Genomic DNA, 24,729 nt, shown 5'->3' on the forward strand with positions numbered 1-24,729 from the left:
ATCTCAGGGCCGGCTGTTTTCTTACTGTAGAGACTTGCCTGGCCCTGCCATATGGTCTCTAGATGTCAGCCAACATCTTACTTTTCTACATAAAAATTCATCTTCTACAGGTCTTTTAACTGCAACTTCCCACTGATGCCTCCCCTCCAGAAAATGCACAGAGCATGAATTAAATTTATCAATGGAGGCAGAGCTTCCATTGAATTTTGCTTGTTTCATATTCTCCTATTTGACAACAGTAAGGAAGTTGTGAATAAGTCTTCTTCGCTTCTTGGTGTTTTGAAATTGGCAGCAGTGATGATCAATGTGCGTAATCTTCAACCTAGTTCTGACGGTTTGGGAAAAGTAAACTGGTAATGTTGACACAGATAGAAATATTCTTAGATGCTAAGGCACAGAAATATTCTTGTAATAAAGTTAAGGAATGATTCTAGATCTTTCTACACATAGGAGATATGTTCTAACACTAAATTCCAATGCTATAGAGATAAGGTAGAGTTGTAAGAGTTGTACGTTTTGTGTTGTGGATTTAAAATATTTCAAAAGTAACAAGCAGAGAGAGTACGATCTCTTTCCTTCTCCTATTTCACACCTAGTATATGTGGTCAGGAGGAAGAAAAAGTGAGTCAAATTTTCAATTTGGCACCTGGAAACTCTCATGATGAGATTAAAGTCTATAAGGCAATAAAAGGAGAATGCAAAATTAGATTAAAATCTACTTGATCCAGCATTTTATCCTCACAATAGATCCATGATGGTGAAACTATGCCATGCATGCTGGAAGTGTCATGAAAAGCCATCTCTCTGGGCACGCAAGCCATCGCCCATTGCTCTTCCGGATTCTGGTGTGCCGGCCAGCTGGTCTTCATGTGCACGGGAGCACCAGAAACCGGAAGAGTAGCTGCCTGGTGAATATGCGCATGCCGGGAAGATGATCTTCTAGTTTCCAGCACGCACTTGCGCACTGGCCACCTGGTCTTCCAGTTTCTGGCACGCATGCATGCATGAAGACCAGCTGTTGGGGTGCATGCACGTGCTGGAAACCAGAAGATCTTCTTCCCAGCACGCGCATGTATACCGGGCAGCTATTGTTCAGGTTTCTGGCATGTACATGCACCCTGGTCAGCTAGTCTTCGCGTGTGCATGCGCACCAGAAACTGGAAGACCATCTTCCTGGCGCATGCTCCTGCTTTAGCACTTGGTGCCGAAAAGGTTCACCAACATTGCAATAGATGATGGATGACATCTATTGTGAGGATAATAGTAGCAGGATATGAATGAAATACTAGTCCCACTCTTATATTCCAGAGTAAATAGTATAATATCCCTGATGCAAGGGACAATTATTTTTAAATTTTGGGAAACATTGAGAGCTTCTTTTAGATTATCCTCTAATTGCCTCTTAAAAGTTTCCAAATGTATGACCATCAGAACATCTCCTTGCAAAAAAAGTCTATATTTAAGCTATTTTTTGGCATGGAAAAAAAATCTATTCCACTGTATGTACTGAATCTTCCCATCTTTCACTTTTATTAGATGATCCATATTCTAGTTTTATGAGGACCATACCTGATATATAAAGAAGGGATGCCATCTGACTCATGCTGTGATTATCACACTCAACTTTCCATCCCAATTGTGTCCCTTTTGTCACTTGTTTGTAATTTCTCTCCTGCAGGGGCATTCCTCGTTCCTTATTTCATTATGTTGGCTATATGCGGGATACCCATCTTCTTCATGGAGCTGTCATTAGGCCAGTTCTCAAGCCTGGGGCCTCTTGCTGTTTGGAAGATAAGCCCACTCTTCAAAGGTCTGTGTCCAATGCTAATCTAGTTTTGTCATCAGGCCTGTCTTCATGTCTTTTGCAAACTAAATTCTTATGGCTGACAGTGGAACAGGTTAGTCCTCACGCATTGTAGAGATGAAAGTAGAGCCTTCCTTACCTCAATAGGTGAGAACAGTAATTTACTACTGGAAGTATACTTTCATTACTGTGAAAGTGAAAAAATATTTGGGAAAAGAATTCTCTCTCCCATAGTTTTAGAAGCATGACTGTCCAGGTGGACTAACATGAGGCAGATTGAATATAGATAGCTTTTCCTTTTTTTACAAAGCTGACACATTTCAAAATTAACTCACTACAAATTATTTTAGAACAGTGTTCTAGAATTCAATAAATTCCAAATGTGTTAAGAATGAATGAAACTATTCAAATTCCCAGCTATTTTTCAGCTTTACTCTGAACTCTGGGAGTTATAATTCCAATTCTTCTGTAGGACTTTAACTTGGATAACTTGGAAATCCTAGGATATCCTGACTTATTTAGGATTTTAAAAAAAGAGCTAAGTTTAATGCATGATCCAATGCAATTAAAGCAATAGAAGAAGACAGCAGGACTATTGGTGTCCTCACAAAGCGGATAGAAAGTGCTAGTGGTCTCAACTGAGCTCATGGACTGCATTTATAGCAAAAGCACTTATATTTATATATTGCCCCATAGTGCTTTACAGCACTCTCTGGGTAGTTTACAATGTCAGCATTATTTGCATATTGCCCCCAACAATCTGGGTCCTCATTTTGCCAACCTTGGAAGGATGGAGGCTGGGTCAGGAAACCCATCAGGATCAAACTCTAGGCTGTGGGTAGAGTTGCCTGCAATAAAGCACTTAACCACTGTGCCACCAGGGCTTCATGTAACTGCATCATGAACATTGCAGTAAACATCCATCAACTTTGGGGGTTGCCTGTGTTTTGTTGCCATTATATATCATTTCTGCTCTTCTTTAGGTATTGGTATGGCCACAATCCTGATTGTCTCCTTGGTGGCCATTTACTATAACATGATCATTGCCTATGTTCTCTTCTACCTCTTTGCCTCGTTGACCAACAACTTGCCTTGGCAGTACTGCGGCAACTGGTGGAACACAGACCTGTGCCTGGACCACCATGTCATGCACACAGGGAACAGTGCTATCCCTTTCAACACTTCTAACACTGTCAGTCCAAGTGAGGAATATTGGAGGTAAGTAGCTTAGACAAGAAAAGGGTGGGAAGGAAAGTAACCTATGGCGATAAGTTATCCTCTTCAGTCTAAAGAGCTCTGCACATATTCCTCAACACTCATAAGCATGGTCAGAAGTTAGTAATTACAATGGTGCTTAAGAGTTCCTGAGTCTTCAGAGAGGGGCGGCATATAAATTGAATTAATTAAATTAAATTAAATTAATTTTTCAATATTTCTGCATAAATATGACTTAAAATGTGGTAAGTAGGTTTGGATTGTTCTCCTCAGTAAATGCACAAGCATAATGTTTTTGACTCATTTATTTAATTGGGTTCTCTCTATCCTGTGTTAGGATTTATGTGACAAACAGGTCTCCTTTTAGGTCATACTTATGCAGAAATATTGAAAATTGAAAAGGGTTCATAAACTTTTGAGCACCACCGTATGAGTGTATGCTGAACTCCATACAAATTAATGTAAAGTTTCTCTCTCTCTTTTTTTTTTTCAAGCCGATATGTCCTCCACATCCAAGGGAGCTCAGGCATTGGAGATCCTGGGAGGATTCGCTGGAATCTCTGCCTTTGTCTCCTGCTAGCTTGGCTGATCGTGTATCTTTGCATCTTAAAGGGAGTCAAGTCATCTGGCAAGGTAAAGTATAAATTAGCAGAAGGCACCCATCTGTTTTTTTTTCCCACCCTTAAATTATAAAATAATTCTATTTTACTTTTCATAGATGCCATAATTATGGTAGGAATTGGAAAATATTTTTTTCTATACTTTAGGGCAGGGATGAGTATCTTTAATGTTATTTTTCTCATGGGGTCAACTCCCCCCCCTCCGTGAATGCTTAGATCATTTACTATGGGGTATGTGTGTGTATGTGTATATGTGTGTGTATTTGCTTTCTTCTCTTATCAACTAATATAGATCTATTTTGGACTGATTGGTCCTCATCAGTTAGTCACACCCTTACCATATATTCCCTCCCCGTAGAGGCTAAGTATTTGCTTTCTTCTCTTATCGTAGGTTTTTGTATGTATTTTTCTTCAACCGGGTGTTTTCCTACGTAAACCAAGTTTCTCAAATTGCAGCAATAGCTCAGTGAAATCACATCCACTATCCTAGGCTTCTTCAGACAGCAAGCATGCATTTTACTGCCTATTGGGAGACTATATAGATCTATATTAGTATATATATTGTCTGCTCAAGACAATACATCACAGAACTCAGGATGTTACAACACTAAAACTCAGGATGTTACAACACAGCCAACTACCCAGGATGTTGCAGCACAGGACTCAGGATGTCACAACACTAGAGCTCAGGATGCTACCACACAACCCATTATACCCAGGTCGTTACAACACAAAAGGCTAATGGGCACACAGCTAGGACCTCGGCCACACAGGATGTTACGAAACAGCCGACTAATCTGCAAACATCAACTCCATTTATTAATCAAGATGTAACAACACAGCCAACCAACCCGCTTACAACAACAAAGTCAGCACTCCCCATCTCCCCACCAGTATTTATAGAGAGATGGCATCTCCGATCACGCTTTGCTCGCACAAGCACGAAGCCGAAGACACCAGCCTGAAGATGACGAGTGGGACCTCATCGAAACATCGCCAAGATACTCTCAATCTTACATGGGAAAAGACCCGAATACACCAAGACTTGCATACCTGTATCCGTGAAAATCTACGAAAACACACACACACACACACACATATTATAATCCACAAATCTGAGCTAAGAAATGAATTTTACATTTCTTCTATACCAGATCCACTTCTGATTCTTTCAACTTTTCTTTATTTCAGCAGTATAATTTAATATTTGTGGAGGACTGAGTGAGAAAATGCAATACTCCAGCATCACCTATAGGTTCTGAGCATTTTTACGAAAGATCATAATATACCTAAAAATGCTGTCATAATACTTTGCAAGTGGACAATACTAGATCAAATGAATTTTAAAACACGGGAAGAAAGATTTTACTTGATTATTAAATGAGATGTCTTGATGGCCAGAAGTATTTAATAATAGATATGGTGTGCAGGTCCACTAGAGTTCTTCAGACATAGGATGACATATTCTGTTTGTGGATTTTTTTTTCTGTTAAGCAGGTTGTTGAAGGTCTTCATGGCTTCCTCCATTTCTTTCATTTCAATTTTTTTTTTGCTTTAATTTATATGCCGCCCTTCTCCGGAGACTCAGGGCAGCTTACAATGCATTAAGCAATAGCCTTCATACTTTTGTATATTTATACAAAGTCAGCTTATTGCCCCCACAATCTGGGTCCTCATTTCACCTACCTTTGAAAGGATGGAAGGCTGAGTCAACCTTGAGCCTGGTGAGATTTGAACTTGCAGTAATTGCAAGCATTAGATGTTAATAACAGTGCTTAGTCCACTGTACTACAGGCTCTTTATCATTTATGGATCCTTAATTATTTTTCATGGACCCATGATAACCATTTTGCATATGGCAGCAGTGTAAATTTATGGAAGGTTACAAGAATTCTAGGGTTGTCTAAAATGAGACAGCATCTTTTTAGAGATACTACAAATAAATGCCCCTGTTTTCTTGTAGGTTGTTTATTTCACGGCCACATTTCCTTACCTCATTCTGATCATGCTCCTGATTCGTGGGGTCACACTCAAGGGGGCCTGGTTAGGAATCAAGTTCTATCTCACACCCCAGTTTGAGCTCCTACTGTCTCCCAAGGTGAGATCTGTGTGAATATTCTTGTGTGATTCTTGATGAACGTATCTTTTATTTTATGTACACTGAGAGCATATGAACCAAGACAAATTCCTTGTGTGTCCAATCTCACTTGACCAATAAAAATTCTACTCTATTCTATATTATTATATAAAAGAGTTTATTTATAAACCCCTTTTGACTATCTCATGTTTTGGGTGATCTTAGAAACTAAGCAGAGTTCTTGGATGGAACTTGCTGGAAACTCCAGACCTTTGGGTAACCTGGAAACCTTAAAAGAAATCCTTTAAAAAGGCAATGGTATTTCTGTAATGCTGTCAAGGAAACTGCATTAACCAGAAACTGATCAAGTCATTGTTAACATTTTAAAAAATCCTCTCTTTAAGGATTAGAAAGTTTATATATGATCCTGAAATGTATTTGAGTGGGCCCATCCACAATATAGTTTATTGTTATTGCACAAAGGAGAAAGTATGAATAAGTTTTCATATTTTTCTACTATTTGTCAAGTAGCATTTTCTTTGACTCCCATATATGATGAGCAGTTATGGCAAGGGAAATATAAAATGTATTTAAAAGCAATTTCAGATAGTGATGGATGACAGTAATTTGGCAACATTTTTCTTTAGAATTCCATCATTATAAAAGCTATTACCGTAAAAAAAAATGTGCCAGGAAAAGCCACTCTTTCTAGTGAGCACCTACACAGAACATTCAAATGCATCCTTCTCAAACTATCTTTATATTCATTGTGTTGAAAAAGATAACTTGCATATGATTGTGGATAAAAGCTTTAGTAACCAATACTGGTTACTTGCCGGTTTATTGAAATTATTTAATTTCTTGTTTTCCATTTCTAATGTAGGTGTGGATTGAAGCAGCTTTGCAGATCTTCTACTCTCTTGGGGTAGGATTTGGGGGACTTCTCACCTTTGCATCATATAATACCTTCCACCAGAATATTTACAGGTATATATTTTCAATTTATATGTAATGGAGATGGAGCATATTGAGAGCAAATTATTGTTTTGTGTATTTTAAACAGAATCATGGATGGGAGAGAAAAGACAATTATGGATATACAGCTAAACTTATAAATGGGAAGGAAAGGAAAGGGAAGCGAAGGAAAGGAAAGGAAAAGACAGAAAAGGAAAGGAAAGGAAAAGACAGAAAAGGAAAGGTAGGAAAGGAAAGGAAAGGAAAGGAAAGGAAAGGAAAGGAAAGGAAAGGAAAGGAAAGGAAAGGAAAGGAAAGGAAAGGAAAGGAAAGGCTAATTAATTCTGAAGATATAGCTCTGTCATTGTGTCTGGTTGTGTGACAAAGGTAAGGGACTTTAACAATGGCTTTGTTGAGCCAATGTAAGACTGTTGCTGATATGTTTTTGTTTATACAGTATATTGGCTTTTAACTTAAATTGGATTGTTTATTTTTTACTTTTGCAAGGTGCCCAGAGTTGCTTCGATGAGATGGACAACCATATAAATAAATAAATAAAATTATTATGGTTTGTCACACAGTCAGTCGCTTGTTTAGATTGGATTCAACATTTTTATCCATCTATGAGTCCTTCCCAAGGATCTGGGATAGGCAGACCAACACCTGCTAAAGAACTGACAGTGTAACTTCACATTATTGGGAACAGATCATCATCATCATCATCATCATCATCATCATCATCATCATCATTCTCCTCCTCCTCTGGCATCCTGCAGAAATTCAGCAACAAATCAATTTGTATTCATACAATATACCTTTTTAGTCTCGATTTCTTTTGCAATGTCAGCTGGGTAACAAAGAAAAAGATATTTGGCATTATGTTCCTGTCTGTCATGATTGCTTTGTCCCCACTAATTCTCAAATTAGTGAGCATTCTTATATCCATTGTTTTTTCTTACTGAAATATCTACTAATGTTGCATATCCTAAGATCTCCACATTTCCATATGCCAGGGCACACTGTGTTTCTTATTTTGGTTCTACAAGTCGGCATAACATCACTTTCTCCAGTGGGGAATGTGTGAAGGGGGCATATATGTATATACTAATGTCATTTTAATATGGGAGTGGATAAAAGGTGATCTTCCATACCTTTACTGGCTTGGGTTCCTAATACATCTCACCAGTAGTCATATTAGAGAGGGCCGATAACAGATGCAGTTCAACATCTGAAGAGTTCTATACTTTACCTTTGCATTAATAGCAATTAAGCATAGCAGCCTGTTCATTATCAAGAGCCGTGATGGCATAGTGGTTAGAATGCATTACTGCAGGCTGATTCTGCTGACTGTCAGCAGTTCGGCAGTTCAAATCTCCAATGGCTCAAGGTTGACTCAGCCTTCCATCCTTCCAAGGTTGGTAAAATGAGGATCCAGGTTGTTGGGGATAATATGCCAACCAGTGGTGGGTTGCTCCAGGTGAATCGGTAGTAGTGGCAGCAGGAGGCTCCACCCACCTGCCTGGACATCATCAAATATGCTCTGCGCACGCGCAGAAGTGGCACATGCACAAACAAAGTAAGCGCACATGCACGAGCGAACCGGTAGCAAAGGTAAATGAAACCCACCACTGATGCCGACTCTGTAAACCACTTATAGAGGGTTGTAAAGCACTGTGAAGCTGAATACACAATACATCTAAATGCTATTGCTATCGTTTATCTCTTCTGACATTCTGCCATGTCTGAAATCAGATTATTAAGGTCCTATTTTTTTATTTTATTTTTTGTTCTGTAGGGATACATTTATAGTCACTGTGGGGAATGCTGTTACCAGCATTTTGGCTGGCTTTGCCATTTTTTCTGTTTTGGGATACATGTCCCAAGAACTTGATGTTCCTGTTCAGGAAGTCGCCAAAGCAGGTAAAACCTAAAAATTTCTCCTATCTTTTGTACAAGTATATACGTGTGTATGCAGGTTAGAATGTCTGTGAGACTGCCAGAGAATTTGCACTACAATGACGGAGGAAAAAAAAATTCAACTGTGCCAAATTCCAGATAAAAACAAGAAGCAGGTATATTTAAATAAGAAATGTAAAGAAATTCAGAACAAAAAAGTGAATGGAAAGGACAGGAGATTTAAGAAAACTAAAGGAATCAAAAGAAACTTTTACACAACATTAGATACAATAAAAATCAAGATCTAATGACAAATTAGATATGAGGAAGAAAGGGTACAAACACAAGAAGAACTATACAAGGAGGACTCCCATGTCATTGATATGTTCAAAACTATGAACACTGGGATAAAGCCAGACCTTTTGGAAAAGGGAAATTAAATTAATGTCTTCATTATATTATATGCTACCTTTCATTCAGAAGATTAAGGTGATGTATATAGCACTTGCTACTCCTATTTTTACCCACTAGAATGACCTGGTGAAATAAGATGGCTGAGAGAAAGGGACTAGCCCTGCATCTCCCAGTGAACATCCATGATTGAGTGATGGGTTATAATTGGAGCTTTCCCATTCCTAGATTACATCCACCCAACCGTTTCATTGTGCTATCCTCCCATCCTGGAACTGATAGGAAATAGTGGCAACCTAAATCTTGTTGCACTCACAATATACCTCCTCCATTTGGCTAAAGTTTAATATTTTTGACACATAATTTTTAGAGAAGATGTTGATGCTTGGAAAGATTAAAGGCAATAGAATAAGCAGGTTAACAGAAGACAAAGAACAAGAGCAAGAGCAAGAACTGTTCATAATGATAGCCTCTCCAACTAATCATATAACCCATAGACTGAGAAGAGATTAATTTTCTTCTTTGTGCATTACTCTGTGATAAAATGTACCAGAGAACAAGCCATCAACAATAAAAGGTTTTAAATCTCATTAGCATTGTAATCCAGCAGGTGTTAGCAGTAGCTGATAAATCTAGAGCCAAATTAAGTGGAAGTTGTGAAATATATTTCCTGATTGATCACATGTGAGCTATACTTTTTTATCCATATGAATTTCAGAAGAGACCAGGTCCTACCCTATTCATATTACCAAGAGGGCAACTGAAAACATTCAGCTACCAACTACGGAACAGAGCTAGTTTGGTGTAGCGGTTAAGGCAGTGGGCCAGAAACTAAGACTGATACTCCTACTTTAGGCACAAAACCAGCTGGATGACTTTGGGGCATTCACTCTCTTTCAGCCCTGGAAAGCAGGCAATGGCAAACCACTTTCGAAAATGCTGCCAAGGAAAATGCTGGGACTAGTTCATGTAGTTGCCAGAAATGTACAATGACCCCAAGGAACAACAAGAACAAGGGGAAACCCCCCACCATGGACAGCAAATGCCTTTAAGTCAGAGCTGGCCAGCTTGTTTGCATAGGAGGCCAATAAATAAATGAATAAAATCACACATTGGCAGCCCACCACATCCAACAAAATGCAGATTGTGTATCAATGTGAGCAAGTTGACTCAGTGAAAGTTGCAACCTCATTTGTTCAGTGACTCAATTTTTATGCTCATGAAATCCAGCCCTGATGATGTCTCCTTGATTGCATTCATAATTCTTTTCATTCTTGGTCCATTCTAGGTCCAGGGTTGGCTTTTGTAGTGTATCCACAAGCCATGACAATGCTTCCTCTTTCTCCTTTCTGGTCTTTCCTCTTTTTCTTCATGCTGTTGACTCTTGGCTTGGACAGTCAGGTAAGGGCAAAGCCTATTGAGAGGAAAGGCTTTAACCATGGACCTCCAAATGAATGAACCTTACAGTTGATGAGATCACATGCTTTTGTGTTCAGTTTGCCTTTTTAGAGACCATTGTTACTGCAGTGACAGATGAGTTCCCATATTATCTGCGGCCGAAGAAGGCTTTTTTCTCAGGCATCATTTGTGTTGCGATGTTTCTAATGGGGCTCATTCTCACAACAGAGGTAAGCAAATTAGATTGGAAGAGATTGCAATAGCTGGGGCTTTAAAATAATAATCTAGGGCGTAGTTACAAGTAAAACCTGTACTGTATTAGGATAAAGGGAACAAAAGAGCAAGGAACTAAGAGGTTTGCATACAGGATCTTGTAAACTATGTGACATGAGTACAAGAGAAGATCATCAAAGCAGAAGATGCGTCTTATCTGTCTACCCAACTAATAGGCTAATTTCTAATAACAGTTAATTGCAGCTATTTAATCCCCAACATTCAAAATCTGACCAGGGTTTTATCAGTTTCTTAGGACCACCTCTTTGGAATTTCAGCATATTCTGGCATTTATTCCTTTTGAATGTTTAGTAATGAAATCTAGCCTATAGCTATGCTATTTTGTCCCAAACAACTTTATTCAGAAACAAAGATTATATTCCATATTTAAACATATTTAATATGTTTTTAAATGTAGCTCTAAACAAAATGGAGTTGGGCAGCTTTTACTTTCCAATAAATAAATAAATGAATAACTGTGGGGTCCTTGGTGCCCTTTGAGCTTCGCTGTTTTCTTGCACTGTTGATGTTATCTAGTTGGGTGATGAAATGTCTGCAAGAAAACAGCCAAGAGACAAGGATCCCACAGTTTGACCCTGAGCTATAAATATAGTCTTCCACTGATAAATAAATAAATAAATAAACAAACAAACAAACATACCGTGTTTTCCCGAAAATAAGACCCTGTCTTATATTTTTTTGAACCCCGAAATAAGCGCTTGGCCTTATTTTCAGGGAGGTCTTATTATTTTGGGGCGCGTGGAGCAAGATAGGGCTCCTCTTGCCGTCTTACCTGATTTCCAGCTCCGCATTTAAATATTTTCAGGGAGGGCTTATTTTCAGGAAAACAGGATATATATATATATATATATATATATATATATATATATATATATATATAGAGAGAGAGAGAGAGAGAGAGAGAGAGAGAGAGAGAGAGAGAGAGAGAGAGAGAGAGAGAGAGAGAGAGAGAGAGAGAGAGAGAGAGAGAGAGAGAGAGACTTTGGACCTTTTCTGGCTTTTTCTCTGCAGGGTGGAATGTACTGGTTGGTGCTGTTGGATGACTACAGTGCTGGGTTTGGGCTCATGGTGGTGGTCATAACTACCTGTCTGGTAGTAACACGTGTTTATGGTAAGATATTTTTGCAATTGTTATAAGCCCCTTTTTTAAAAACTGAAATGAGAATTGCAAAAATGTATGAGATGTAATTTGTGGAGCAGAGATTTGGGATTTAGAAAAAAAGGTAGCCAAAATCTAGGATCAGTGGCATTTTCTTAAAAATCAGAATACAGAATAACAGGGTTGGTAGGGACCTTGGAGGTCTTCTAGTCCGGGGTCCCCAACCCCCCAGTCTGTAGACCGGCACCAGATCACAGCATGCCAGTAACTGGCCACAAACAAGCTAAGCCCTATCTGCGGTATGCAGGCAGCATGCGAAACCATGCCCCCTCTGGTCCGTGGAAAAACCTCTCTCCATAGAACCGGTCCCTGGTGCCCCAAAGGTTGAGGGCACTGTTCTAGTCCAACCCCCTGCTCAGGCAGGAGGAAACCCTATCTCATTTCACATGAAATCAATGAAGCTGATTTAAAAACTGCATCATCTTTCACATTAAAACCCTGTGGTTTAGGCTGCTGAAGAAATATTAAAATCTTGTTTGGAAATCGCAGACTGTGTGTCTTGAATTGCACAAACTAATGCCTGCTTACCTGGAAGTTATTCTCACTGTACTCAGTGGGACTTCCCCTCAGGTAATAATCTCCTGCATGCTTACCTAGAAGAAAGTCTCACTGAACATTGAAAAACATTTGAGTAAACTACATTGAACAGTTGAACAGTTAATCTATTAGTTTCAATCGGATAATACACTTCTGACTGAACAGCGTCATTGTTTCCCATTTCTTTTCTTCTCCGTAGGCATGAAAAGATTTTGTCATGACATTCACATGATGCTGGGTTTCAAACCAGGGATATACTTTAGGGCCTGCTGGTTGTTCCTGTCTCCAGTAACAATGACGGTAACTATAGTCGCTCAGAAGCATTCTTTCCCTTAGCTTTTCTTTTTGTCCCTATGTCTGCCACCCAGGGATTTTTTTTATATACAGTCTTGATGCATTGTTCCTTCTCCAGCCCAGGAGATTTGAATCATAGATACTTTTGAATTTAGACGTAATGATTACATCGGTATGAGTACTCAAGGCTTTATTGCATGGCAGTTTGAGAAAATAATACAAAACAGCAATCAAGGAATACCTGAGATTATTGGAAGAACATTAAAGGGGGAAAAAAAAGAAAGAATGATCTTGCTCCACTTCTTCCAGTCAGGGAACTCCAAAGAGATAAAGACAACAGATGCCTTTATGCAGTGGTGGGATCCATATAATTGAACAACTGGTTCTCTGCCCTAATGACTGGCTGGGTGGGCGTGGCCATGGTGGGGTGTGACAGGCAGCACTCCGCCTCCTGCATCCCCCTTGGAGCAAAATGGGCCACGGGGGGAGGGGTGCGAGGGGTGACGCCGCACCCCCCCACATCCTATTTTGGCCCTAGGAGGCCTCCCTGCAGCCTCCTGGGAGCAAAAATGGGCCATGGGGGGGCCTTCACTGCACCATTTTGGGCCTAAGAGGCCTCCCTGAAGCCTGGGAGCGAATACAGGCCATGGGGGGGCACGCTACACCCCTGTGCCCCGTTTTGGGCCTCCCTGCACTTACCTGGGAGCCAAAATGAGGTGCATGGGAACTCCTGGAAGGGGTGGGAGGGGAAGGGCCAGCCAGAAATTTGACTACCAGTTCGCCTGACTAAATCCCACCACTGCCTTTATGGCTAGCAATGATGGAGCACCCTCCTGTTTAGGTCTGCACTGATGTTCAATCTCATTGAGAGTTTTGACTAAGTCACATGGGCTCCAAACCATTTTTTTAAAAAAAACAACACTCCTGTTTTCAGTGCCTTCATCTCACTTGATTTTGCTAAGGGCAAGGAGGATAGGTTTATCTTATCTTTTTCTAGGAAAGCTTTGCCTATTCTGCTAAGGAGGAGAACATCCCAAGGTTAAGGAGTATTTGTTTGTACAAGGTGGTGATGAAACTTCATCTAATGAAGTTGAGGAAGTTCACTTTACTCTACACAGGTGTTCCATACCAACGGCAGAAAAAACAAAGGATAACCCTTTAGTGACTAAATAAATGCTAACTTCATTCCATATCAATCCCCAACCATTTATATGGGATAAAAGCTAAGGATAAAAGAGTACATCCCACTATCTCCTTGATGATGTTCCGCAGTGCCACTATCCGAATCCTATGGGATTAATATTGCATCTGTTAAGCAGTATGATATATATCTAATTAACTTGTAATATCTAAGTTTGAAAGGAAATGAAAACTCCTATGACAGATTGATTGGTTCTCTGATATCTGACGTTCTGTTTCAGGCCCTGCTTGTATACAGCATTATCAAGTACCAGCCTTCAAAATACAATGGGACCTACTGCTTTCCATTTTGGGCTGAGGCTCTGGGCATCCTAATGGGGATCTTCTCTTGCCTGATGATCCCCATGGCAATGCTGTTTGCTGTGCTCCGAGAAGAAGGGACACTCTGGCAAGTAAGTAAGAAGAAGAAAACCATCCAACCCAAAACACCAGCATAATCCTGTTAGGCTAAAATAAGTGAAGCAGTTATGCAAAGAGGAAGGGAACATTTGGGAAGATTTTTAGATTTTTAAACACTGTTAAAACTGTTATAGGACTTGTGCTAGAGTTGTAATGGATTTCGTTCCATAGCAGTCTAGCAATAGCAATAGCACTTTTGTAAGTTTTATACTGCCTCATAGTGCTTTGCAGCATTCTCTAAGTGATTTTACAGAGTCAGCATATTGCCCCCAACAATCTGGGTCCTCATTTTACTGACCTCAGAAGGATGGAAGGCTGAGTCAACCTTGAGCCAGTCAGGATCGAACTCCTACTGTGGACAGAATGAGCCTACAATACTGCATTCCAATCACTGCGCCACCAGAGCTTCTCCATTTCTCCTACTAAGAAATTATGTTCCAGAATACCATTCTAGATTGAACTGAAAAGGGAAACAACAAGAGAGACGGGAAGGAGTAGAGAGAGAGGAAGGGAGAAGAGAGGAGAGGAGAGGGAGAAAAAGAAGAAAGGGAAAAGGAGAGGAAGAAAAGCGAGGGGAAAGAGGAGTAGGAGAGAAGGTTAGAAGGGAGATTAGAAGAGCCTTGGTGGCGCAGCAGACTAAAACACTGTTAAGTAACACCAGCTGCCTGCAATTACTGCAAGTTCAAATCTCACCAGGCTCAAGGTTGACTCAGCCTTCCATCTTTTGAGGTAGGTAAAATGGGGACCCGGTTTGTGGGGGCAATAAGATGACTTTGTATAAAAAAAAACACTGCTGGGGGGGGGGGCAAAGCCCTACTAAGCAGGTATATACAAAAGTATGAAGGCTATTGCTTAACGCATTGTAAGCCGCCCTGAGTCTCTGGAAAAGGGCGGCATATAAATCGAACCAATAAAAGGGGAGAAGAAGAGAGGAGTGGGGGAAGGGAAGGGGAAGTAGGAAAGAGAAGGAGAGGAAGAACAAATAAAGTAGGAAGAGATAGAGGAAGGAAGTGAAGGGGAGGAGAAGAAGAAAGGTTGTGGCAAAATAAAGAAGGGCAAATGGTAAAAGAGCAACCCTGAATAATTAAAAATGAAAAATGAAAGTTAAAAGATAAGATGAATGAAAAAGGGTGGATAAATGACTAGATGTAAATATGTTCATGAGAAACAAAAATAAAAACTCTTAAAAAAAAAAAGAAATTATGTCTCCCATTTTCCTCAATACAGGCTTTGCAAAGAGAGGCCCCAAGGGAAAGGATGAGGCCTGGGTTTGCAGATTGCCCACCTCTGCTCTGTTTTTATTTTATTGTCTGACTGCCTAACTTTTAATTATTTACTGCATTTTCTCATCTAGTCAGTTCTAATGCCCATGTAATGTGATGTAATAAAAACCCCAAACAATAATTTTGCATTGTTAAGACCCAAATCATATTTTATGGGCCAAGGTTACAAAGATGTTGGTTCCATTACAGAGATGAAGCGTCAAAGGAAAACAATAATTACACGTGAGGCATGGAAGTGAGAATTAGCCCCAATCATGTATTTCCTATATTTTCTTTCTACATTTTAACCTCAGTTTTGTGCAGTGATGCATGATCACCTTTGGTAAACCTCAGCAATGTCTTCTTTTCTCTTCTTTTTGCAATAAGGAGAAAAACTGCAATTTTTATTTTGATTGTTAACTAAAACATTCGGATTGAAGCCAATTAATATTAACTGCGGGTTAATCAAATATGCACTTCTTGGTCTACAAATGGTCTATAAATATGTATGTCACAGTTAAAGTTAAACACAAGTTAGAGTCAGGCATATCAATAACTCTGGTTAACTGAAAATGAATCTGAAAGCTTTTGAATTTACACCTGGGCAGGAAATGCCCAATGCTCCTCCAGATTTGTTCAAATTTGTTCAGTACAAGTCTGAACTTTAGCATTACATCTGGAGGGTCATTATGAACTCATACAGTTCATTCTATTCATACAGTGAATAGATAAAGAGCTTGGCCACACCCCAGCCTTACTGCTTGCAATCATTTTGCCCACTTGAAGGTCAACCCATCATTCTTCCTCTCTGTCCTACTTGTCTGCAAATCCAGTCAGCTTTCAACATGGAATCACCTGTATTGTTGTGGGTCTGGAATTCTCAAACTGCGCCTTCAGCCTATTATTACTCAGCCAACCAAACCCATAATTAAGAACAGAGAAGGCTGGTGAGAGAATGCTCACTCTCCTTCCATAAAATCAATTGTTGGATGCATTGCCCCTGAAGCTTCCAGTGCTCTGTGAGTTTAAAAAAAATATACCTGTCTCCTTCCTTCACATAAAAGGAAGCAATCGTTCCTTGTTTGCGTCTCCAAAACACCCAAAAGACCATGCATTTGGTAACAGGACTTTGTGAGTGTTGGTCTGCTGGCTTAGATAATACTGCTTCTACCTCCTCTACCTAAGAAGGCACTTAGGAAGGGAGAACTGATCTTGCACTGAAGGCACTTGCAAGGGAGAACTGTCAGCAGAGACAATGAGAATATCCTTAGCCTCTTTATTACACTAGATGAGCCTTGAAGACAAGGTGGTGTGTGCCAGGAGCATGGCTGGCCCTCTCTCCAGAATGAAAACAAATGCTTTCAAGCTCTAGAGTAGTCTTTCTTAAACTTCATAATTTAAGACTTCATCTCCCAGAATTCCCGAAGCCAGGCTGGCTGGAGAATTCTGAAGTTGAAGTCCACATATTTTAAAGCTGCCAAGTTTGAGAAAGACTGCTCTAGATCAACAGTCCATGAGAAAATTTTGGTGGTCCGCAGAAAAATTATTTACATTTTTTATATTGCACTAAATACTATTTATCTTTTTAAAAAATTCATATTAGTGGTCCGCGGGATTTAAAATTATGAATTTAGTGGTCCCTGAGGTCTGAAAGATTGGCGACCCCTGCTCTAGATGGTCACTAGGATATAGAATCCTACCCAACTCTGAAAAGACGGAGAAAAACAAGGCCAATTTTCTGAAAGTGATAGATGTTTGCAACACATTTCAGGTTTGTAATTGACATATTTTATTCAACAGAGGCAAGAAAATAGAAAACAATACATTATGCCAGAAACGTTGAAGATTTCCCTCACTATTTAGGCAAATAGAAAATAATATTTCCTAGCCTTTCATTTAATATATGTGAATGCTAACCAGCCAAAGCTAAAAATTTTACTCCTGGGCCTGCAAAGCTAGAAATTTCATTTCTTAACCTGTTGCTGGCTATTATATATTTAAAACAAGGGGACCTTTCTCTTGCTTTTCATGTTTCCTAAAATTATGTTTATTATTATTAAGATATTATTACTGATATTATCCTTCTATGCAAGTGCTCAGTTCACATAAGGCAATCTGACCTTTAAAATTTTGCTTCCAGCCCAAATAGATTTTGCCATGGGAATTTTAGGCAGAGGGACAGTAATTCAATGCACAATTTTATAAATGAAAATGTTCAATTACCAATCCCTGGTAATTCCCATTTCAAAAATGAAGGAAATGAGGAAAGATGATGAGGAAAAACCTTTCTCTGCTTGAGAATCTGTAATATTGCTATTAATCCAAGAAGTCACTTATGGGCTATAAATTGATATAGGTATCAAGATAGCTTCCCATATGCCTTTGGCTTTTCTGAATGTGTATAAGTTTTTAACAAACAGAAGTTGCTTCCTTTCATAAATAAAAAGGCACTGCATACATGTAGAGAGACATTTAATCCTTAAAAAGAACTCTTCTGATATACTCAGGTCAAGGTGACCCATAATAAGTAATTTGACAGAAACTTAAATTTTTAAAAAAATGGATCTCCAAATTCACAATCTTCTCATTTCAGTGATCTTCCTATTTTCCATGGAGACTTTTTGTTTCTGACTTTATGGTATGTAAGCTCAGAACTTGTCCCTGTTAATCATCAACTTTGTTTTTATTTTCTGTCACATTTCCAAAGTTTTATAGCTCCAGGTATAATTGTATAGCTTTCCCTTATACAATTATTTGTACATTTTGCCCTAGATAGAAAAGTTCCCTCTTTATATCCATTTAATGCTATTATATTAATAAGATCAATTTTCAGACTAGTATACTGAGGCAGAAAGTGTCCTCTACTGGTATATGTGTAGACTGCAAAGTGATTGTATCTAGAAAGAGAATGGAGTTCAGCACTTCTGCATTATGTGCTGGTGTCATATGGAATTACTAGTCATCTCCCTTACATATGTGAGGGTTTTGAGTATTACAGGGGTTCATATAAACAAATTAGCTTTCTGCAACCTGATTCAAGTTGGGTTGATCTCCAGACTCCACTTTTCACTTAGCCAACAATTACTAGATTAGAGCTGAACTATTAGATTCCCGAATCATTAGAAGGACATCATGGCTCCTTATACCACCCTCTCCACCTCACCTGGCTTTGGAAACTACTCCCAAAAATGGTCAAATCTACCTTGCTTCCTCTCCATATTGATAGCATATGTGCCATTTACAAGCTGCTCTCATGGACCACAAAATAAGAAAAAAGCTATGGAATATAGCAACAACAGGGGTTGTAATGGCTCAGTGGTTTGTCTGATTCTGAGTTTGTCAGATGGAAAACTGACACCCAGGTTCGAGACTCGAGTGCCATGCATCCCGGTGAATTCCGGTTACTTGCTCCAGCTCATACCCACCAAGCAGTTTGAAAGCATGCAAATGCAAATAGATAAAGGTACCACTTCGGTGGGAAGATAACAGTGGTCCGTGTGATTTGACGTATAGTCATGCCACATGACCATAGAAATGTCTTTGGACAACATTAGATCCCTCAGCTAAGAATCAGAGAGGAGCACTGCCCCCTAGAGTCAAACAGGACTTTTACCTTTATAGCAACAATGGGCGTCAGCAAGACCAAGGTAACTCAGGTGCTGCTGCTTGGCCTCTTTGCTACTTCTCTCTATTGCCACTTTCTGAATGGTCATAGGAGGGACTTGATCCTGAGGCTGAATCCTAAATACATCAGCAATATCAGAGTTGATTAATTATTGTTGCACAAATACTTATCATTGATTAGTTTTCCTTTATTCTGGGGAAATTGTTTTTCATTTTTTCATATTATTATATGTAAAAGAAATTTAAAGCCACAACTGGTAATAAGCATTGTAGTTATTGTGGTCTAGAAATTACATTTAGGACTCATCTTCCATGCTTTTACTATGACACTCAGAATAGGAAGGGTGAAAGTTTATGTGAACCTTGGGATAATATAAACATTAGGCATATTACTCACTAGCACATAGCAATTATGTGGTGACATATAAGTGAAATAATTATTTTATTATTTTTGCATTGACTGTGAAAAAGAAACAAATTATTCCTTTGGGCATCTCCATTGGTACAAACATTCTTTCTTGTTTAAGGGGGCAAATCTTCATGTTCAATCAGCAGAACAAACTTATTATTTTCCTTGATGGTCTCCATTAATGTATTTACTAAGTAAGACAGAGTATGAAAGGGCAGGTGGAAGATAAAGCAAGTAAACAAGGAAGAACGTTGGTACCAACAGAAGTAATTACTACCTTAGCTGTGCAGGTGTTAGGACCACATTAGTCAAGTAATTATATCTCAAAAAACATCCTGCAACAAAACTATAAGTTTTTTGTATCTGAGGGCTTACAAGTCTTGAGATGGCCTAATGAGATCCCAAGGCCGAACAAAACTTGAGTGCTATAATTCCTTATAGTTCTAGGCGAAAAGAAATACAGAAATTTCCATTTTTTGAACTGCTATAGTGAAATCATTTCTTATGTTAACAGAGGGACAAATATTGTGGATTACTACATATGGTATGATTAAACTTGGGACTAGTTTAGATTAACTGGAATCCCATCAAACCCCACAAATAATACATGGCAGATTCTGTTAATACCCATGAACTGCAAAATAATTAATTCCTAGCTACTGGAATTTCATTGGGATGTGCTTATAATAACAACGATTCATTTGTTCATTACCTGCAGAGACTCCAGCAAGCTAGCAGACCAACTATGGATTGGGGTCCTTCTCTGGAGGAGAACAGAACTGGCATGTATGTGGCCACCCTGACAGGTAGCCAGTCTCCTAAACCTTTGATGGTCCACATGAGAAAATACGGAGGGATAACTAGCTATGAAAACATAGCCTTTCAAATTGATAAAGAGATGGAAGAGGATGAAGAAGAATCTATCATATGAAGAAAAAGTCTACCTATTCACATCAGGTGATGGAAGGCAAAGAGATTGTGGGGAATGCTCTGACCAACTTTGCACTTTGGCACATCAGTCCAATCGGCAGTCTGTTTCCAGATGCAGCCAAAGATTGCCTATTCAGAACCTTATATCAGTGCATTTGGCTGTAAATCCCAATGTTGTTGAGGTTTCTGTTCAATGTGACAAGATGTGCAATGAGCTTGTCTTAGTGCTTTGATGCCTGATGCAGGTCACTCATTCATGTTGTCCTTGCTGCTGTCACCAAGAATGGGTTTCCCAAATTCAGAATAAGTATACTGTATGCTAGTTCCTATTGTATTGATCCAGTCTATTTTCTTGTAGTTATATGCTTGTACTTCTTTATCTACAAACTTCCTTGTTCCATAGAAACATAGAAGTTTCTTTATCCAGTGGACCACTTCTCAAAAACCTTCCATTGTTCTATCTTCCGTGGTGTAGTAAATGGTAATTTTGCATAGTGCCTAAGGGAGTTTGAAAGTAGCTTATGGGGTGTATTCCTTATAGAAAGTCAGAGACCTTGAACATGTGTATGAATTGCAAGAAAATATTCAATATCACAGTAAGTCTAAAATTCCAAATCAATAAGTCTAATTTTTAAGTCTAGGATAAATTAAAAGATATAGAGGAATTTTTTTGGGACAACCATAAAATTCAATGTATAATGTATTCAATCTTATATTGGGTCGATGTAGATTTCTAGAAGTTAGAAATAACTAACTTAAGGTCTCTTTTTTTTCAAGGATTAACACAGTCCAGGGAACCAAATTCATGCCAGTAAAAGAAATATTTGCACTAGAAAAGTTAAACTGACTGAAAAATGTTTTTCACATGAAGATATATTACAAAATAATAATAATAATCATAACTACAACCAACATTTTTAACAATTGTTTGTACAGTGACCAGACACTTTGGTGTCTGTTTATAAAGGGGTTAATTTATACCTATAGAATCTGATAAATTATCTCTGAAAACTGTAGGAGTAAGAGTTCAAATTCAAGTACTATGCACATTCATATGAGGTTTTAATGCCAAGGGTCCATACATTCACTATGTATGAAAACTACAGTCTATGATTGTGAATGTAGGAAGCTATTTTATATTGAGTCTCAGGTGATATAACTCCATGTGACTTAATGGTATTCTATAAAGCAGTTTCATACAAGGAAAATCACTGATGGAGCACATGGTTTTGTTTTGTTTTGTTTTGTATTTTTTTGCAAATTCAAAGTCCCATGCTCTCTGAAATCCTGAAGAACTACTGCCAGTTATTCAGGGTTTCAGAGAGCATGGGACTTTGAAAAGGCAAAAAAATATATGCCCCATCAATGATTTTTTCCTGTATGAAATTGCTTTACAAATACCATTAAGTCTAGACCACTGTATCAAGTTGAAGTGGCTACAGCAGTTCTAATGGGAGACTTTCCACGCCTGGAGATGTCAGAATACTTGCCTACAGAGCATTATCCATATTACTTCTTTTCTTTCTAAAAAATGATAGTATCAAAAGTGGAGATGGTTTAAGTTGGCCATGTGTAAAACGAGTCTAATATGGAACTGTTATGATGGGCTGGCTGACTGCTCAGATGGATGAACGGATGGACTGACTAATAAAGGAATGGTTGCATGGTAGAATATGCTCTTTAATTCATTATGGAAACATGTTGGTTTCAACATTTATTATAAGATGCTGACATTGTCTTGTGCTGAAATCAGCCTTTAATGGGGTGTAAAATTTATACCGTTATCTGAAATACAATCACGTATTGCACATATAGTAGAAGAGAAGATCAAACTTACTCTTTAGCATTGTTCATGAGGACAGCCAGCATAAAAGACAACATCAAACTTGAAATGTTGATATTGCCAGCGGTGCCAGTTCTAATAAGATCATTCCTCAAGAAGCATGTTACAGTAAAACCAGGAAATATCTCTGATGAAATATTAGTTTTAAATACATTGAAAGTTACAATGGCACTGAAAAAAGCGAGTTATGGCCGTTTCTCACACTTATGACCATTGTAACATCCCCATGATCACGTGATTAAAATTCAGGCAGTTGGCAACTGACTCATATTTATGACAGTCGTAGTGTCCCAGGGTCATGTGATCATCTTTTGCAACCTTCTGATAAGCAACGTCAATGGGGAAGCCAGATTCATTTAACAGCCATGTTACTAACTTAAAAACTTTAGTGATTCACTTAACAACTGTGATAAAATGGGGTAAAATACATTTAACAAATGTCTCACTTAGCAAGAGAAATTTTGGGCTCAGTTGTGGGTCATAAGTCAAGGACTACCTATATAGGTGCTGGGGAATTCTGAAAGTTCAAGTCCACATGTCTTCAAGTTGTGAAGTTGAGAAACACTGCCTTGATTTGGCCAACTGTATCCTTCACTTTCTAACTGTCATTCTTCAACTGCCAAACTGATCTTTTTCTCATCTTAACATCCTGGCCAGAAAACTGAATAATTATGTTTTTAATGGGCTTTTTACTTATTGGTTCATATCTGTTGTCCAGCCAAACTCAACCACATTGCACTTTCTTATCTTCCTAATCCTTTTTAAATCATCTGCTTAAACTCCCATGGTATGTAAAACCAAGGCACTTTTAATTGTTTTAGACCTAATACAGACTATAAATGTGTGATCTCTGGCCTATTCATTTGCATTATAGGCTCTCTTAATGGTCACTCTGAATATCCAAAGAAATAAAAATTCAGTGTTTTTTCGCACTTGCAAATAAAAGTAATTCACATTAGCTGAGTAGGGGAAAATTTCTATTAATATCCTTGAATGCGCATATGAATATTTTTCCTCAAATACTGGTAAAGGGGAATTTTTTTTTAAAAAAGCAAGAGTCAACAACAATTGTCCACTGAAGACAATTTAAGGAAAGAACCTGATTTTCATACTAACATTTGCTGATATGGTGAAGAAAAACAGACCTTGTACATAACTTTGACCCTCAACATGAAACATGCAACATGAAACATGCAGTAAAATGTTATAAAGTATTCTGTATTGCTATTTTCATTGACAATGAAGACTTTGTTATTAATGCAGCACAATCAATCTTCTTCACAGTTATCCAGTAATATTTGAATAATAGGGATGGTCAAACCACAGTGGGATGTTGGTTTATTAGTGATCATATTTTGTTCTCTCCAGTTTTTAAACATAGGATAATATGCTCCATAAAGTGTAAAATACTGTAAGCTAGGAGTGTCAAACTGGAGGCCCACGGGCCTGATACATCACACACAGGCCACGCCACTCCAGCTTCGTGAAGGGGGAAAATGTCTCAAAACGTCACGTGAAGGCAACATGACATGGCGAGTTTGACACCCGTGCTATAAGCAAATGAGTGTTCATACTATATTATGGATTAACACTTTATAATGACAATTCTTTTTAAGAGAACTGGATGCTGATGATGACTATTTTGCCAATGTGCCAGTGATTATAGGAGACCCATTGAACACAGTTTTGGTCATGTCCTTTGTATGAAATAAATTTTTATGTAATAAATGATTCTGATTTGCCTCATGGATGTAGTATTCCAATAATCCATCTTAAAATGTACCCTTCTTTTTTTCCAATTTTTAGATTGTCTTGTACAGGTCATGCATATAAATAGATAATTTGGGTCTTGATTACTGTGGATGTGTTATATACTATGCAAAAATAAATAGGATATCAGCCATCTTAGCATGGACAACAGAATAACCTTGATTATTTATTAGCCTCACAAGGAGGAATATGCAAATTACTGAATTCCTCCTGCTGTTGTGACTCCGCCCCCCGAGCCCGTCTTATCGGAGGGAGAAGACTCCGAAAGTGAAGGAGAGGAGTTGGCAAGGCCTCCCTCTCCAGGACCCTGCTCTCTGGCAATGCCTCAGGTGTCTTCCGAAGCAGAAGAGATAGGCCAGGAGCCAGGCACTTCCGAGCAGCCGCACTTAGATAGCGACGGAGATAAGTCTTGGCTGGATCCCTGACAGCATCGGAAAGACAAGTGCGTGCAGCAGAGAAGGAGGCGTGCCAGAGATTGATCTGAGTCACTGGACCACATCGCCCAGGGGGGAAAAGGGGGGAGTGGCCATTCAGGCTTTGTGATGGACTAAACTGAAAAGTTAGCAAGTCATACTGCTTTTCTGGAACTTTGTTATATGCCTTCCTTGGATTTATTATGGACTGGACTTGACA

General features: G+C 38.8%; 1 protein-coding gene across 2 annotated transcripts in view; it reads left to right on the forward strand.

Moving 5' to 3' along the window:
- Positions 1 to 22,155, forward strand: part of SLC6A7 (solute carrier family 6 member 7) — a 43,007-nt gene extending 20,852 nt beyond the window's left edge. For both annotated transcript variants that reach the window (XM_034402488.3, XM_034402497.3), the window contains exons 3-14: positions 1,679 to 1,810; positions 2,788 to 3,022; positions 3,514 to 3,652; positions 5,603 to 5,737; positions 6,600 to 6,703; positions 8,466 to 8,590; positions 10,266 to 10,378; positions 10,474 to 10,605; positions 11,681 to 11,780; positions 12,565 to 12,665; positions 14,081 to 14,251; positions 20,272 to 22,155. In XM_034402488.3, coding sequence (XP_034258379.1) covers positions 1,679 to 1,810; positions 2,788 to 3,022; positions 3,514 to 3,652; positions 5,603 to 5,737; positions 6,600 to 6,703; positions 8,466 to 8,590; positions 10,266 to 10,378; positions 10,474 to 10,605; positions 11,681 to 11,780; positions 12,565 to 12,665; positions 14,081 to 14,251; positions 20,272 to 20,484 — 1,700 coding nt within the window. In that variant the 3' untranslated portion in view covers positions 20,485 to 22,155. The remainder of the gene's footprint in view (positions 1 to 1,678; positions 1,811 to 2,787; positions 3,023 to 3,513; positions 3,653 to 5,602; positions 5,738 to 6,599; positions 6,704 to 8,465; positions 8,591 to 10,265; positions 10,379 to 10,473; positions 10,606 to 11,680; positions 11,781 to 12,564; positions 12,666 to 14,080; positions 14,252 to 20,271) is intronic.
- Positions 22,156 to 24,729: the final 2,574 nt, after the last annotated feature.

The sequence above is a fragment of the Pantherophis guttatus genome, chromosome 2 (assembly GCF_059756535.1).
Source record: "Pantherophis guttatus breed Tessera chromosome 2, ASM5975653v1, whole genome shotgun sequence".
NCBI classification, from domain to species: domain Eukaryota; kingdom Metazoa; phylum Chordata; class Lepidosauria; order Squamata; family Colubridae; genus Pantherophis; species Pantherophis guttatus.